Source organism: Pelobates fuscus, chromosome 5 (assembly GCF_036172605.1).
Source record: "Pelobates fuscus isolate aPelFus1 chromosome 5, aPelFus1.pri, whole genome shotgun sequence".
Taxonomy (NCBI): Eukaryota; Metazoa; Chordata; class Amphibia; order Anura; family Pelobatidae; genus Pelobates; species Pelobates fuscus.
The window spans coordinates 184227299-184243937 of NC_086321.1; the positions used below are offsets into that span (position 1 = coordinate 184227299).

A 16639-nucleotide genomic window follows, 5' to 3' on the forward strand; every position below is an offset into this window, starting at 1 on the left:
TTTAGATTTAAAACATGGTGAGGTTAGTGTATCAATCCACAATTTCCATATAATGCGTTTGAAAGAATGTATTTCGCAGGAAACTGTCAGATCAGATAGAAACATGTGACCCAAGATGCAGCTTCATTATATAAATAAAAATACAAAATACATAAAAATGCCAAGATGGGAAATTAGCATATGAAATAAATACTAAATCTAGCCTATGTACCATCACCTATTATTGTATTGCCAAGCTTGAATAAGAAACAGTTGTGTGTTATTTGAAAGAAAATGATTGTAAAGCAATTGGGGAGATCAGAGATTACATTTAGAAATATTATTCTTTTGTGCTATTCACCAATTAGACTCTAGAGGTCACTCTTTATCAAGACTTACAGCACTTGAAAGAATTTTGTAAATGTAGAAAATAAACAGTGGCTACAGATTACATAACGGATAGTAACATTTATTTAAAAAAAAAAAATAAATATATATATATATTTTTATTAATGGCTCTGTCACCACTCCACCCCTTTGATGAGTAATTCATAAAGATAATATATGCACATAGACTGTGTTGACATTTTCACAGTCAAAAGATAAACCAATACTTTGTCTTAGTATATTTCCTATGCTTAAAAGGAAAAACTTGTTTTCCTGGCACTATAGTTTCCTATAGTGCCCACCTCCATCCCCGCGGTACAAAAGGGGTTAAAAACCCCTTCTGTGACTTACCTGGGTCCAACGCTGATATCCCTCAGCGCTGCTCAGGTCCGCCTTGGCCGTACGCTTATTAGGATTTCCTCATAGGAATGCATTAAACATTGCTTTCCTATGGGGATTCCGGTGACGCTGATTGTCCTCATGAGTGAGGACGTCCAGCGTCAGGTGACCAAAAGTCGCCTAAGGACCCAGAAGTCCCTCTAGTGGCTGTCTTGTAGACAGCCACTAGAGGTGGAGTAACCCCACAAAGCTAAATCATTAGCTTTGCGGGATTAAGGGACCTGGGACACTACACCCAGACCACTTCAATGAGCTGAAGTGGTCTGGGTGTCTCTTGTGGAACTTTAACAAGGAAAAAAAACATAACTTGACAAAAAAGGCAGGGAAACTGAAAAAGTCACTTCTAGCAAGTCCTTGGAAATCATTAGGATGCCAGAATATATATTTTTTTTTTATATTGCATACATTATTATTTTTTAATTTTTTGTGTTTTAAAGGGACATTCCACTGCCCAAATACAAAATAAATAAAAAACGCTGTTTAGTAGAGATACCCCCAAATGAAAACTTGCATGCATTTCATTATGCCTTTTTTCATTGTCGGTATATCGATAATCAACTTAAAAAAACGGCAGATCTCGTCTGCTGCCTTTGCAAACTTTCCCCTTCTAACCCCGCCCAGACTTCCTGTGGCTATCCAATCACAGACGTCCTAATGCTGTTCAAAGAGACGTCTTTGCAAGGCAGGTGCTTTGCGCAATTGCTGCCTTTTGAGTTCAGTGCAAATAAGCTAACCATACCAGGAAGTAACAGGACCGGTTGTCTGCTTTTAGTCAGGAGGGGGGTGTAACCAGTATAATTTTTAAAAGCGCCAATTTCTATTGGAATCTGCACTTTTTTCACACAAAATAAATAAATAAAAAAAAAAAAAAAAGAAGGATAAACTTCACACAATGCTTTTCAGCAAGCTTAAGTGCTTTAGGAGTCAGGGGAGTCCCTTTAATTTTAACAGATGCCCATTGTTTAACTATGCTGTCTTCGGGAAGTTCTATTTTTCTCCATTAAAGCTACAGCTCAGCCAGCCTTAAGGGTGTAACAGATCTATTAAAGATCGATGAAAGACAGTCCCTATGCCCACATAAGTTTAGCGGCACATGGGGAGGTAGTTCCAAAAACAATCACAATTAATGTATAAAAGGTACTTCAAACAACCTAATATAATTCACTACAAATCAAATAAAAACCCACAAGTTTTAATTCAGTTAGCCGATATCTACAATCCCTGTGTATCCCTTTATACACAAATCAGAAAAACATTTATTTTAACATATATTCCCAACGATAGGGTTTCTTTAAAGTTTCGGTAATTTATGGAAGTTGGGAGAATTGGGTCGCATTGATTTTATGCATTTTAAATAATGGCTCTATTAAGATTGGTATCACCAATTGTGATGCTATATGCATATTGAAATTGATATTGCATTTTAATATTACACTTTGTGAATGTGAGAAATAACTGTATGGCTTACACTGAATAAACATTTTAAATTACATAAAAGTAGTAGATCATTTTAAAGGTGATCCACTACTTGATTTGATTAAGGCACGTTTTAAGCACTTTAGAGAAATGTGTTATTTTTAAGTGCTCTAATGATTGATTACCTTTTTTAACTTTTTTTTATTTTTGGGCAGGTTCACCCAATTAACATTGAAACCACCCACTGCCATTAACGGGTAGAGACATGGTAAAATACAAGTTGGACATTCCCCCTTAGTATTGGAATGTAAGCCCCTTATACTGCCAATGGGGAAGAACATGAGGCAGTGAACCAGTAGTATATATTCCCTTTCGTCTTTATAATTTAGGCCACACCCATCACTAAACTGGTAGGGACATAGGGAAAACCAGAGGCAGGTCACTTTTCTATTACTACAAATATAAACCACATCCCACTCACTATTTCACTGAAAACCCTACCTGCTGGGATGTAGGTGAGTTCTATAGGGAGATCTGGAACTGGATATTGTATTATTGCTCGCTCTGCCAGTGAGCAAATATACCGGATATTCAGCGTCCAAATTTGGATTTCAGTTGTCTTGTAGTATCTGGACAGGCTGAAATCCGATAGACATTCAGGTGCATTCCTATGCACACAGACAAAATCAGGACAGATTTTGTGAAAAATATTCACTTATTTTCACAATTATGACATTTTTCATGACAATGAACTTTAAGTAATGCATTTGGTCTGTAGGTAAATGTTGGGTAGATTATATTAATGGATACTGACCGGCAGACTGTACAGAGACTGAGGTTCTGCAGAAGAAGAAGACTGTGATGAATTGAGCAGTATATCCGAGCAGGAGTCATATGGCATAAAAAACTGAAGTGAATAAAAAATAAATAAAAAAATAACATATCAGAAATTAGTATACAGCATAAACAAAGAGGTTTATAGGACAGACAACAAGGAGTAATAAGACACAGTTGGAAAGACAATAAGAAAAATATTGAAAGCAAGTTTAAGCTATTTTTCTAAAAAGGGACTTTTATTACATGACACGAATGACATTACCTCGACAATTTATTTTTCAATTTTAGAATAGGCACTCCAATGCACTGGGCAAAACATTGCTGCTAGAAACTTATTTATTGTGCAAAGCTGTCTGATGTACCTGTTCCTACCAATGAAATTTCAAGATAACCCAAGATGGCCACCATCAGGGACTTACAGCCCATTCAGGTATATGGGGCGAAATCAGGGCTGCAAAGGGCCACCAGCAGGGGGCCTTCAGCTATTTGGTGTGGTAGAAGACAAAATCTCCTTACACTGCCATGGATTTAAAGGAAAATAGCACCAGCATCGGTACCAAGTGCCTCATAATACGGTTATACCAGTTTCAGATTGCGCTTACCCTCTGTGCGTTGCCACACTATTGGTCCTTAAGGGGTTAAAGAGCTCCACTTAAGAGTAGGATATTCCTACGTCATCACGTATAAGGCACGCAAGTTCCAACTGCATGTGATCGCCAATAGTGAACTAGAGCCCTCTCAGGGCTATTTAAACTTTGGTTAGGCATTTGATCAGTGCCCTGAAGTGGTTTCCATTCCAGGTAAATCTGAGAGTGGGTTTTTCAACTATGTTATTGGCTTATACCTTGACTATTCTGACTTCTATTATGCTTGACCTTGGTTTGTCTCACTATGTAACTCTTTCTCTGGACCACGGCCTGTCCTGTTTATTCTATTTTTTTACGTTAAATCTGGCCAATCTAAGGTACAGTAATATGTTATAGGGTTTTCTGGTATCCTGTTATTTGGTTACTTGGGTTCTGCGTATTGGGATTAAGATTATCCAGACAAATACGATTTCTAACATCCAAGGATTAGGGGATTACATGCAATTGTATGGCACCACCACTCATAAGTACGGGCACTGGATCCTCCCCTGTCCTTGCAATGCTGAGAGCTGCAGGTTGCCAGGATAGATCATATAGTCATTGCTCAGTGGCAGAAACTTGTGTATTTAGGTGTGTAGGGGACACGCTGTAGACCCAGTGCCAGTCCAGGAAGGCTGTTGGTAAGGGAAAGATATAACGGGACCAGTGGCAGTCACTCCAGGGGGCCCGGCTGCCCTGCAACTGTGGCCCATTGAGAGAAGAAGTGACAGGGGCATCCCCGAATTGCTGCATGGACAGTGAGGCAGAGTAGGCACCTGCATACCTGGATGGCAGGTGCCTACTCTGCCGATATATACCAAGGGGAGGACAGGAGGCAGGCAGCGGAAAGGGAGCACTGATCTGACAGTTCCTTTCTCCTCCCTCGCGCACCCTCTGTGATGCCGGGAGACGGAATATGACGTCATTGCAGCCCCGGTATACTAAACAGCGCCAGGAGGAGAAATAAGCGGTCACAGCACAGCCCAATGGAAAGGACCCAGACCAGCTCTCTCAAATGTAGCGAGGCTGGATAGACCTCAAAAAAGTTAAATTAATTTGTGAGAGTGTGCAAGAATGTGTGAGTGGCAGGGTGGGAATGAGACAGTGGAGGGACAGGCAGGGGATGAGACACCTGTAGGGGCTGTCAAGGGGGAGAATGAGACACATGGAGTATCGGGGGGGGGGGGGGGGGGGGGCATTTTCGCACTGGGGCCGGGTGCTTTTTAGTTACGCTTCTGTATGTATGCATGTATTATATTACTCTTTCCATGTGTATATGTTATAAAGGTTATTGTTATATGAAGTATTGGTTTTATAATATATACAAATATTAATATTATATTAATATGCATGTACACAAGTTACACACACCTACTACATCCCCTATAGCTACACTCATTACATTAAGACAGACGGGACAGGGACAGAATGCCTGCAAGATGGTGCTGGAATGGGAGTGTCGGCCCTTAGGGGAGCCATGTGGTCCTAGGCCTTGAGCTGTGTAAAAGGCCCCAAGATCTCTGAAGGCAGCTCTGGAACCCGGTATGGAGTCCTGACCCAGATGTGGAAAAACACTCTTTAAAGTTGAAACATGCTAAATAAAGAGTAAAAGCATATCCCATATATAAAATATACTATAGATGAAGATACAGAATGACAACAAAACAAAACACATTTACCAGGTTAAACACTGCCATGAAAAGCACAGTGAGTATTGTGAGAACGCCCAGTGGAACTCTAAGACATGGCCGGCTGGAAATGGCAATGGAGAGGGAGGGAACCCAGTGCAGAAGCTGAGGTCCTTTGAAGATACAGCGCTGTAATAAAGACATCCCAGGCAGTATTTACAATTCACATTTGTGAATTAACACTATGCATGAACTAACATTAACTTAAAGACAGTAACTAAAAAATAAGTAGAAGAGAATGAAAGCAAGTCACAGTCTGCTAGAAAAAGGATGAATGTCTGGTGCACTAAAAGTGAACCTGTAAAAAATGGAAAATTGCAGGTTCCATAATCTTTTACATGCACTATATTGCAGCAGTCTTGAGAATAATATCATATCAGCTGGCTAAGCAAAGTATAAACAAAAGTTTGATCACTTATTGTACCCAATTTTGTAAGGGTCTTTGTGTACCATGTGGATCATCAGATAACTGAAGGTGGTCATCTTTGTTTTTATTGTATTTATGAAATCTCTGTGGAATGCATATACTGGAGATGACAGAACCCCCTTAAGTTAACCCCTTAAGGACACATGACATGTGTGACATGTCATGATTCCCTTTTATTCCAGAAGTTTGGTCCTTAAGGGGTTAAAGTATTACGGTCTGTATAGAATAAACACTAACATAACTGGCATATAATTCTGACTAACCCACACATCTATCTAGGATCTGATTTTAATGTTGTTTGAGTTTGCAGCTTTTAGGTGTATCAAATGATGGCCCTGATCACAATTCAGTTCTGGTATTTGTCTGATGCTTTGTGAAGTTTGGCTGGAATTGAAGATGAGCAGAGTGATAATTGAAAAGCGTTTTCCAAATTATCATACTCCAAAAATAATGAACCAGTTTTTTTGCCGGTGAATGAATATATATATATATATATATATATATATATATAATATTTTACTACATTTAGGGGGAAAAGGTGGGGCTGGAGGGGCTATAGTGTTTCTCTAATTCATGCAATTTTTAAATTAGTGTCACATAAAATGGAGATCCCACAGCTTTTTAAAATTACGTCAGAGGTAAAAAGTTTATTCCTAACAGTAGTGATGAATAAAAAGGAGAAGTGTGGCACTAATTTGCTGTGTTCTAAACAGACATTGATATGCCAGTGTGTTCAAAACCGATCTGAACAATTTTCAGAACAGTGTACATATTGTACATTTCTTGTGTATTATCAATTCTGCTGTGGCAGAAGTATCTTATCAATAATCTCATCGAGGCACACTTCAACAAGAGTCACATTTTCAAGACACATCTACTTCATTTCTCCTTTTAAACTTCATCCACTGTGTATACATATCATATACATTTGAAGCCGTATAGGAGCTATGCATACTTCTAGTCATTAACTTAATTTTAATTAATTGCCAGATAAGAATGAAAACGTTAATGCTAAAATACTTATTAAAAAGCACATTTTAAGGAATGCACACAAAATATTACAGTCCATCCAACCCAAAAGGTTAATTCACTGGGATAGGCGTTTGCCCTAGGTTTGGGCCCAGTTAGGCCATTACGAGCAATCCATTGTACTCCAGTTAGCAGATGAGGTTAGACATGATCACAATATTGTCATTATTATCTTACATAGTTTTTTCCCCATGATCACTAGTTTTACAATAATCATATCCAAGTATATAACCAGAAAGGGCAAATTTAGCTTGTTTATCTTTTCCAAATACATTTTAAGGTCTAGACATTATTACTAGCTTCAAGGTACATATTTAACCAAAGTCAGAAGCATATAAAAGAAACATTATGTGGGAAGCAAGATTAAAGTGCGTGTATGTAAAAACTACTTACAGCAAGGTCTCCAGCAAAGCAGGTGAAGAGAAAAAGCAGGAAGAGGAAGAAGGAGATGCCATACGAGATCCCAAGGGCTGCATTTCTAAAGTCACAACAGAAGTTTAGACACAGTAAGTGAACAAAGACAAATCAGCTGTTATACATGTCCAATCATAAGAAAGATACCCGTAAAAATAAGAAAAATTCACAGAGGGCGCATTGACCGGCTAGTAAATGTGTTACTGTCACTTTATTGAATAAGAATGTTTAGGTACATTTAACGAAATTTCTATGCTAACCCAGGACTTCTGAAGAATTGTCAAGGAAACAAGACAAACAAAGCAGGAAAAAGAGAAGAGTTGTTTAGAGTTGTTTAGCTCAGCTATGTGAAGTTCCTTTATCAATTCTCCTCAAATCCTGATTTTATGAATAAATGGTTGCTTCAAGTCTTCGATCAGACAGCAGTATTTGCAAAAACATTACATTCTAAAATATGTAAGGTCACTTTACTAACCAGAATAGGCTATAAAACTACTAACTAGCAGGGGGGAATAACAATCCTGCTGTAGTCAATATCCCCAAAGTGTTACACTGCTAATGAATGGATAAATCATCCCGTTCTCATGCTTGGGGGAGACAAAATTGTGATTTTGAGTGCATGAACCAGATTCACTTACTTGTGAGACACCAGCATCTGGACAGTGAAGTTACAAGTGAAGATGAAGAAGCAGCATGCGGTGTAATACTTAAAGGATGGTAGGTCTGAGAGTCGGTACTGTGGAAAATAACCATGCCAGATCAGGTGGAATTGTAGGTTGAAGTGTTGCTTTCTACAGTGTTTCACCCTATGCATACTGCAGCTGTTTATATCACTTCACCCTATATATCCTATTACTGCTGCTGCCAGTATGGTTTCCAATTGTATTAACGCCCTATATTGCTCTATACAACATCTTGCTACTAAACTTCGCAATGTTCCTTATACTTCCTCTCTACATACCTTTATACCACATTTCTTCATTTCATGTAAACTCTCCAAAACTCCTCCCATTGCTCTATTTAAATTCCCATATGCTCTCATATAAAGTCTATGAATTTGATCTTTTATTATGTATCCCATACGTGCCTAGTGATCAAAACCTGCTTTCTTCTTTATTATCCGATTGAGGTTTTTTCTTCTCTTTCTATAGAATGTCTTCCTTTTTCCAGTTTTGCCTATCTGCTTCATAGTTGCCAACCCTATCTCTATTAGGATAGGCACAGGGCACTATTTTAGAAGATTGTATAGATCACTTGTTACCAGCTATGAGGGTTTGGTCAAGTTTAGGGAATGATGAGGAAAGGGTAATGGCTCGGTGAGCAGATGACTTGTGTGTATATAATAAGGGACTATCTAACATTGTGTAATCATGCCTGGTAATGTGCAGTTCCGTACTAGGCCCAGAAAAAAACCTGATGAAAACCGTACCTCCTTCTCCATGTGTGGCTCATTAAAATACAGAGTAATACGGTTGAAGTCATTTGATTTCTTCCACTGCCTGTAAGAAGCAAAGGGGTATGCCAGTTATTTTCGAAGTACAAATTGAGAGGAATCACTCAACAGGTCTCTTTTTAAAATGTATACCTTTGTGAGTTGAGTTCCTCTAAGATTTGAAAGAGGCTGTCATTCCCTGGCTCATTTGTCTCTTTGGGAGAGCGCGACCTGTTTAAGAAAAAGAAAAAAGTTAACAGGATAGAGAGGAAGAATAGAAGTACAAGTCAGGGGGAAATGATACATGGTCAGGGCCGGATTAACATAGGGGCTGATGGAGCTGCAGCTCCAGGTCCAGGCCCATGGAATAGGCCCATTGCTTAAAAAAAATAAAATAAAATATATATTTTTTTTATTTTTTTTACACACACTACTCTTAGAATTGCCAGGTATTTCTCATGTATTTCTTATGGTTGCCAGCTATTCAGAAGTATTTCTCAGGTATTTGAGGATGCCTAGCCGGTATTGCAGTAATACTGGCAATACAAATGTCTGTCTCATTATAAACAGAGATTATTCTGCAATACCAGCGCCGACCAGTAGGGGTCGCTGTTTGTGTGGAGAGAGGCAGGGATAAGAAGTTACAGAATCTACCTTCATGCCTCTCTCTATTCACTGATCCCCGGGGGAGCAGCTCTGCACAGAGAGTCCAGACAACAGTTCCGAGCCTGCAAGACTTGGGGACGCTGAGACATTGGGACACTGGGGAACATGGGGACCCTGAGACACTAGGGACACAGTGGTCCCATGTCTCCCAGCCAGTGTCCCTAGTGTCTCAGTGTCCCCATGTCTCCCAGCCAGTGTCCCTAGTGTTTGTGTCCCCATGTCTCCCAGTGTCCCCTAATCTTTCAGTGTCCCCATGTCTCCCAGCCAGTGTCTCAGTATCCCCATGTCTCCCAGTGTCCTGGTGTCTCTCAATGTCCATAGTGTGCCAGTGTCCCTAGTGTCTCAGTATTTCCTAGTCTCCCAAAGTCCCCTAGTCTCCCAGTGTCTTAGTGTCCCAATGTCTCCTAGTGTCTCAGTGTCCCCTAGAATAAAAGAAAAAATCTCAGGCCCGCGCTGTGATAGATTTAAGCAGGTTTATAGGACACAGCAACGTTTCGATCTGTACCCAGGTCTTTATCAAGTCTCCAGTGTCCCCTATGTATCACAGTGTCCCCTATGTATCACAGTGTCTCAATGCACCATGTCTCTCAGTGTCCCTGGTGTGTCTCAGTGTCCCCTAGTCTCCCCATGTCTCACAGTGCCCCCAAGTGTCTGTGTCCCCTAGTATGAAAGAAAAAAATCTCAGGCACTCACTGTGATAGATTTAAGCAGGTTTATTGAACACTGCAACGTTTTGACCTATACCCAGGTCTTTATCAAGTCTCCAGTGTCCCCTTTATATCACAGTGTCCCCTATGCATCACAGTGTCTCAGTGCCCCATGTGTCCCAGTGTCCCCTCGTGTCTCAAAGTCACCCAGTGTCCCCATTTCTCCATGTCTCCCAGTGTCCCCAAGAATCTCAGTGTCCCCAGGTCTCCCAGTGTTCCCTAGTATCTCAGTGTCCCCAAGTGTCCCAATGTCTCTCAATGTCCCCCAGTGTCCTTGTGACATGGGGACACTGGGAGACATGGGGTTCCAGACACTAAGGGACTGAGAGACATGGGGACACAGATACTAGGGAACACTGGGAGACCTGGGGACACAGACTCTTGGGTACACTGGGAGACATGGAGAAATTGGGACACTGGGTGTCCCCTTTTTGTGTATGTTTGCCCCTTTTGGCAGTTCTGGTTATGTGATTTGTGTCAGTGGCTCACCCTTTTACCCCATTCTTAGGCTTCCTGCTTTACTGGACACTGCTGTTAGGGGGTATGGGTTTACTTGAAAGATGAAAGCGTGAGATTAGCATAGGGTATGTGTTTTCTCATAGCTGCGTCCTATGAGTTTCCCTCCAGCACCATCTCCATCAGATACATGACGCTTAGGAGGTAGGACTGTTTTAGTGTTTTTGGTCAATAAGATTTTGTAATTAGGCCAATCATAATTGTCAGCACCAGGCCCACTGGGCTCTTAATCTGGCCCTGTACATGGTATATAAACATATGGACACAATGAAGCGCAGAGGAGAACAGAGAAATGAACACATAGTTCTTAGAGCAACATACAGATTAGAAAGCAATAGTCACACAATGAAAAATTGCAGGAAGATCCATAGCCCACTGTCAGAGGAAGTTGGGAGAGAGACAAGAGACAACAGGAATGAATTATGAAGCACACAGAAGTAGAAAAACATTTTACTATCCCTACTTGTCCTGGTTCCCCACTGCTGGTAGAGAATACATTGCAAGGTCCTGCAGAATTCAAAAAAAGAGAGGACAGAAATGCAAATAATAATAAAATAGTATACATTGTTTATTTTTTTAAAGTAACACCACAAATCCCTAAAGCATTTCAGCTTGCTGAAGTGCTTTACAGGTTAATAGTTTCTCTACACCCTTATTTTACATAAATGCTATTTTAAGAGAAGTCAACACTTTAATAACCTCCCCCACCCCCACCACCACCACCACCACCACAAAAAACATAACTACTGTAATGAGCTGTAGATGCTTGTATTGCAATACGGGCCTTTTGCTAGATCATTAAGACTAAATTAGGAGAAAAGCTCATTTGTTTGCATTTTCAAATGCATACATGGCAAGGCCAAACTGCCCTGTAAGCATGCCTCCTTACCCGATTTGATGATGTGTTTGTGGATTCTGGGACCAGGCTGTCCCTGTGATTGAGGTGAGCGAATGGTTTAGCTGCTCCCCAGGACTCCAGATAGCGTGTCATACGGACAGAAGCCCTCGTTTTGGGGGCCTGACTGTCTGACTGTCTTTGAGTTAGAATATCCTCACCTTCACAATCAGTAGCCTAAATAATAAGACAAAATGTAAGCTTTACATATATGGTGTGCATCTTCATATATGAAAAAAAAGTATTTACATAAAATGGCTGCAGAAGATAGGAAATGTACTTTCTGACAATAAAATGTTAAAGAAAACAAAACTGCATGTGATGGAGATTAGAAACAAATAAGAGTACCGCCCCTCCATTAGTATTTTATAATATTATATATTACTATGCAGCAGGATTACTAATCAGACATTACTTGTCTAGTCACACAGCAGATACCTGCTTCTCTTGCAAAGCATTTCCCCCCTCAAAAAAAAAAATTAGCAAGGAGAGGTTCCTATGTTTTGAGATGAGGATGTGCAGACAACATTGAAAATTTTACAGGAAAATATCAGTAACAATTTTTTTAAAAGAGTTCTCAAGTCGTTAAGTGTCTAATACGAACAATAGTTTACTTGTGACTCACCCTTGGGTCAATAACCAAATATGTTTTAATGTTATTTTCTTTCAGATAGGGGTCTCTCTGTGCTGAAGTTGCATCTTCCACTTTATACTCATTGTCTAGGTGTGACAGGGTAGCCTCTGTAATGTGGACTCTCCTACATGAGGAGTAGAATAATGGCAGAAAATGAGGAGCAATAGAGAGGAGATATCAAGGTTTTTAATAATCAGCACAGAGTCTCAATTCCTTACCCTGGGACACCTCCAGCTTCCATGTGATTTGCTAGTGTTACATCATGTGACCAAACATCATATTGCCACTTCTGGAGCCCAATCACACCACAGAGAACATTGCCAGAGTGTACTCCAACACGCATGTTAATATCCACACCAGTGGCTTTACGTAACTTCCTGGAGAGGCAGAGCAATGGCAGCTTTAACAAATGCAGCATGCACATTTTATCAAAATGTACTCCGTGTAATACAAGGGAGCAAAAACGATCATGTCCTTTATTAGTGGATATTCACCAAGACAAAAAGTGTGAGTGGAATCATCTACAATTGCTAAATACAGTGAAGAAAGAAACAAAGAGTAGAGCATAGAATCAGTATGTCAAGGTATTGTTTTCATGTTTTAATAAGTTTACGGCTTTGTTAAGAACGGAAAGAACTAGATGCTCACCGGATAGCTTGGCACATATCTAATCCCATCTGAACACAGTTCTTGGCGTGATCTGGCAAGTATTCAGGCAGACCTGATACACAATAATAGCAGTCTCCCAGAATCTTAATGCGCATACACTCATTGTCCTAAAGTGGCAGAAGGTACAATCATTGATCAGTACGTGTAATGAAGCAACAATTCATAAAGAGGAACAAAAAACATAGACAAGGTCTATTGATAATGAGATACGGTTGGGTGTCACTAAAGTGAGCATTGACAGGAATATAAAGTGAATTTCAAATTTAATGCTAAAATATAAAAACAATTATTAGAGTCATTTATGCTTCTTCCCTTTTGGCTAGATTTGCCTTACAATTTAAATTTTCTTTTCCACTTCTGACAATTCTTACTTAAAGGAAAACTTTTCCTGGCACTTTAGCTTTCTCCTCTGTCAAGCCCCCCCCCCTCCCATTGGTGCAGAGAGGGTTAAGGACCCCCGCCATCATTTACCTGAGTACAGCATCGATGTCCCTCAGCGCTGGTTCGGCTCTGCCCAGGCTCCTCCCCCACTAACGTCAGCCGGCAGGGGAGACCTAATGCGCATGCATGGCAGTGGGTGCATTAGATTTCCCTATGGGACAGCCACTAGAGGGGGAGTTAACCCTAGCAGCTAATTATTGCAGTTTATAAAAACTGCAATAATTACTTGCTCAGGATTGAGTGATGGGACATTGCACCCAGACCACTTTAACCCCTTAAGGACACATGACGTGTGTGACACGTCATGATTCCCTTTTATTCCAGAAGTTTGGTCCTTAAGGGGTTAAAGGAACACTATAGTCAACTAAATTACTTTAGCTAAATAAAGCAGTTTTAGTGTATAGATCATTCCCCTGCAATTTCACTGCTCAATTCACTGTCATTTAGGAGTTAAATCACTTTGTTTCTGTTTATGCAGCCCTAGCCACACCTCCCCTGGCTATGATTGACAGAGCCTGCATGAAGAAAAAAACTGGTTTCACTTTCAAACAGATGTAATTGTATCTCAATCTCTAAATTGAACTTTAATCACGTACAGGAGGCCCTTGCAGGATCTAGCAAGCTATTAACATAGCAGGGGATAAGAAAATCTTAATTAAACAGAACTTGTAATACAGAAAGCCTAAATAGGGCTCTCTTTAGAGGAAGTGTTTATGGAAGGCTGTGCAAGTCACATGCAGGGAGGTGTGACTAGGGTTCATAAACAAATGGATTTAACTCCTAAATGGCAGAGGATTGAGCAGTGAGGCTGAAGGGGCATGTTCTATACACCAAAACTGCTTCATTAAGCTAAAGTTGTTGAGGTGACTATTGTGTCCCTTTAATGAGTGGAAGTGGTCTGGGTGCCTACAGTGTCCCTTTAAGAAAATAACCTTGTAAGATGTACAAGTCTACAGTTTTCTCATCTGCTAGATTATTTGAAATTAAACATGGTCAGATACTTATTAATTAGGAATTAAAACAAAACTATCACACATACAAGTCTGCAATTGTAGACTTCAAAATGCCCTAAGAATAGAAAAATATTCAAGATTCATTTTCCTGCCCCTCCCAAACTACAAAGGCATATGGAAAAAAAAACCCTATGGTGTTGCAACAGAGGGATAGAGAGAGAGAAAAAAAAAGAGAAATTCAATGGAGAGTCTGAATGAAATGTTACAAATGAAATGTTCATGACAATCTAATTTGGAGGTGTGCAGGAAACCCCTAGCCACCAGGAGGAAGCCATGCTTTATTTATGAAGGACCTTAGTTCCTTTTTCCCCTTGTATTAGTCCTGTGTTTACCAACTTTACATGCTGCCAATTGGGCCAGTTAAAAAGGTTTGATTTGGCTCAATTATATTAAAATTAAGTTTGCAATATTTAATTCAGCTGTTTGTAAATATAGTGAATATTGATTAAAGTGAAGGAACCAAACTAACCCAAATTTGGGGGCAGAATTTGCTGCTGCCAATTTGACACCTTGGATGTAGAACAAAATGACAGAAAACATGTAATTAGTGAAAACTAACATTTGCCCATTTTTCAGATTCCAGTGCACGGCTTCATACATTTGGAATGCTATAGTGTGACAAAATGCTCATCGCTGCTCAAGCGTGACTGTATGTAGGATTTACATAGGTTGCTAACATGATTTCCAAAAGTCTCAGGACTAATCACTCTCAAACAATTCAAAACAATTTAACATACATTCAACCAAGCACTCTGCCAGCTGGCAGGATAGGAAACAGACTCACATCATGTTGATTGCACACTCCACTACAAAAATCAGACCAGCAGCTCCTATACATGCTGGCGTGTGATGGCTTTCAGCAGTGTGCAGAGAATATACTTTAAATAAAGCCCTGATAATAGAAAAAAAAATGTAGGGAGGGATTAGAAACATAGTTAAAGTGATATGAGAAGAGAATGGCCCATGTATATTTATTCCCCTTATTCAATATCAATGGCTAGCATCATAAGTTAGCCAAACTAATGGTCTCTTACTTTTGCAATCTGGTCAAATTTTCCAAACAGCTCGTTTAACATGAGGACCAGTTCCTTAGGAGAGCATTCACTGGAGAGTAGGGTAAAGCCCACAATGTCTGCATAAAGAATGCTGCAAAGCAAGAACACGTCAATGGTACTATTTAACTGTATCATACCTCATGGCCATCACATAATAGGGGCATGCAGGAGGCTAGATGATGTGTCTCTCACCTTACGTCTTTATGTCTCTTGATGTACAGATTATGGAAATTGTTGGTATTTTCCGGTTTTGGTCTCTTTTCTTTTAGTCTCTCTATGATCTCCGCTTTCATTTCTGTAGCAATGTACTGGGGAAGGATTGATAGCAGCAGGTGCTCCTGGAAGCAACAATTCATTAGAAGTAGGAGTTAGATCTCCAGATCATGAATACAAAAAAATAAAAATAAAGTTTTAATGCACTGTAATCCACATGCCTTGATAGAGTAAATGCATTTGCTGGTGTAAACCCCTGCCTCATCAAACCAAGGCTGTGTGGTATATGAAATGCTCCTCAATAACGGAGTCTGAATAATAATCTGACTTCGACATATAGCTTTTAACACATGCTTTTATGTACTATTAGCTATTATAAATAAGGGTCCTGAGAATTCCAGTGACAATTATGCCTTATGTATCCCTAGTATCAAACATCCCATAGTCTTTTAAACAAATATGAAGTCGAAATACTCAACATGACCACATGGACTAAAGACTAAACCATATGGCTGCATCATCATAAGGGTCTCCTGTAAAAGTGTGATAAAAATCTGTATATTATTGAAAACTAGTCTCTTCATGTAGACTAGAAAAAATAGCCTATCATGGCAGCATAGAATCAGCTGCATAGCATCTCTAGGAGGGTCATAGCACAATTACCTTTTGAGTTCTAGTCAAACTATGTCACTATGCTGTGGATTGGAGAGGTTTCAAGACAATGGTTTGATCAGACTACCATCTTTTTTCACCAAGTCTCAGTCCTCTCAGCTTCTTCAGTGCATGGTCTAATGGCTTTTTCAGAGTTGTCAGGGTCGCCATTAATACTCATCACTTCATTCACTGAAGAGGGTGCCTGTGGGTGTAACCCAAGTAGTTTGAAAAACAACTCTGGGTCTCCGATGCACTTCAAGCTGACCTTTGAATACCTGATATGCCATAATGCCTTGTTGAGAGCCCCAGTGGTACTAGATCACACACTGTTTTTGAGGAGCACTGGTGGCTTCACTGGATGGTTTGGTAAAGTAACTCCCTAAGAGTTCAGCCCCCAACTTCGGTATATTTCAAATCCACACACTGCAGGCATAGTGTCATGTAATTAGCAATTTAATCTATAATTCTAATGCAGTGAAGAGGTTCGAAATCTCCAAAAGGATTCAGTGCAACTCACAGCTCCTGTTCTAGTAGACTCTAGT

At 39.9% G+C, this 16639-nt stretch overlaps 2 protein-coding genes across 2 annotated transcripts in view; one reads left to right on the forward strand and one right to left on the reverse strand.

The window, feature by feature from the left end:
- The window catches only part of SDR39U1 (short chain dehydrogenase/reductase family 39U member 1), a 204426-nt gene that overhangs the window by 122458 nt on the left and 65329 nt on the right, over positions 1–16639 (forward strand). The gene's annotated exons all lie outside the window — the stretch shown is intronic.
- ADCY4 (adenylate cyclase 4) overlaps positions 1–16639 on the reverse strand; it is a 46913-nt gene that overhangs the window by 8646 nt on the left and 21628 nt on the right. The window contains exons 6-18 of the mRNA XM_063454827.1: positions 15423–15568; positions 15210–15321; positions 12701–12828; positions 12271–12429; positions 12044–12176; positions 11413–11595; positions 10987–11030; positions 8788–8865; positions 8632–8701; positions 7841–7938; positions 7182–7266; positions 5324–5461; positions 2996–3088 (exon numbers count right to left, since the gene is read on the reverse strand). Of these exons, the coding sequence (XP_063310897.1) occupies positions 2996–3088; positions 5324–5461; positions 7182–7266; positions 7841–7938; positions 8632–8701; positions 8788–8865; positions 10987–11030; positions 11413–11595; positions 12044–12176; positions 12271–12429; positions 12701–12828; positions 15210–15321; positions 15423–15568 (1467 nt within the window). The remainder of the gene's footprint in view (positions 1–2995; positions 3089–5323; positions 5462–7181; positions 7267–7840; positions 7939–8631; positions 8702–8787; positions 8866–10986; positions 11031–11412; positions 11596–12043; positions 12177–12270; positions 12430–12700; positions 12829–15209; positions 15322–15422; positions 15569–16639) is intronic.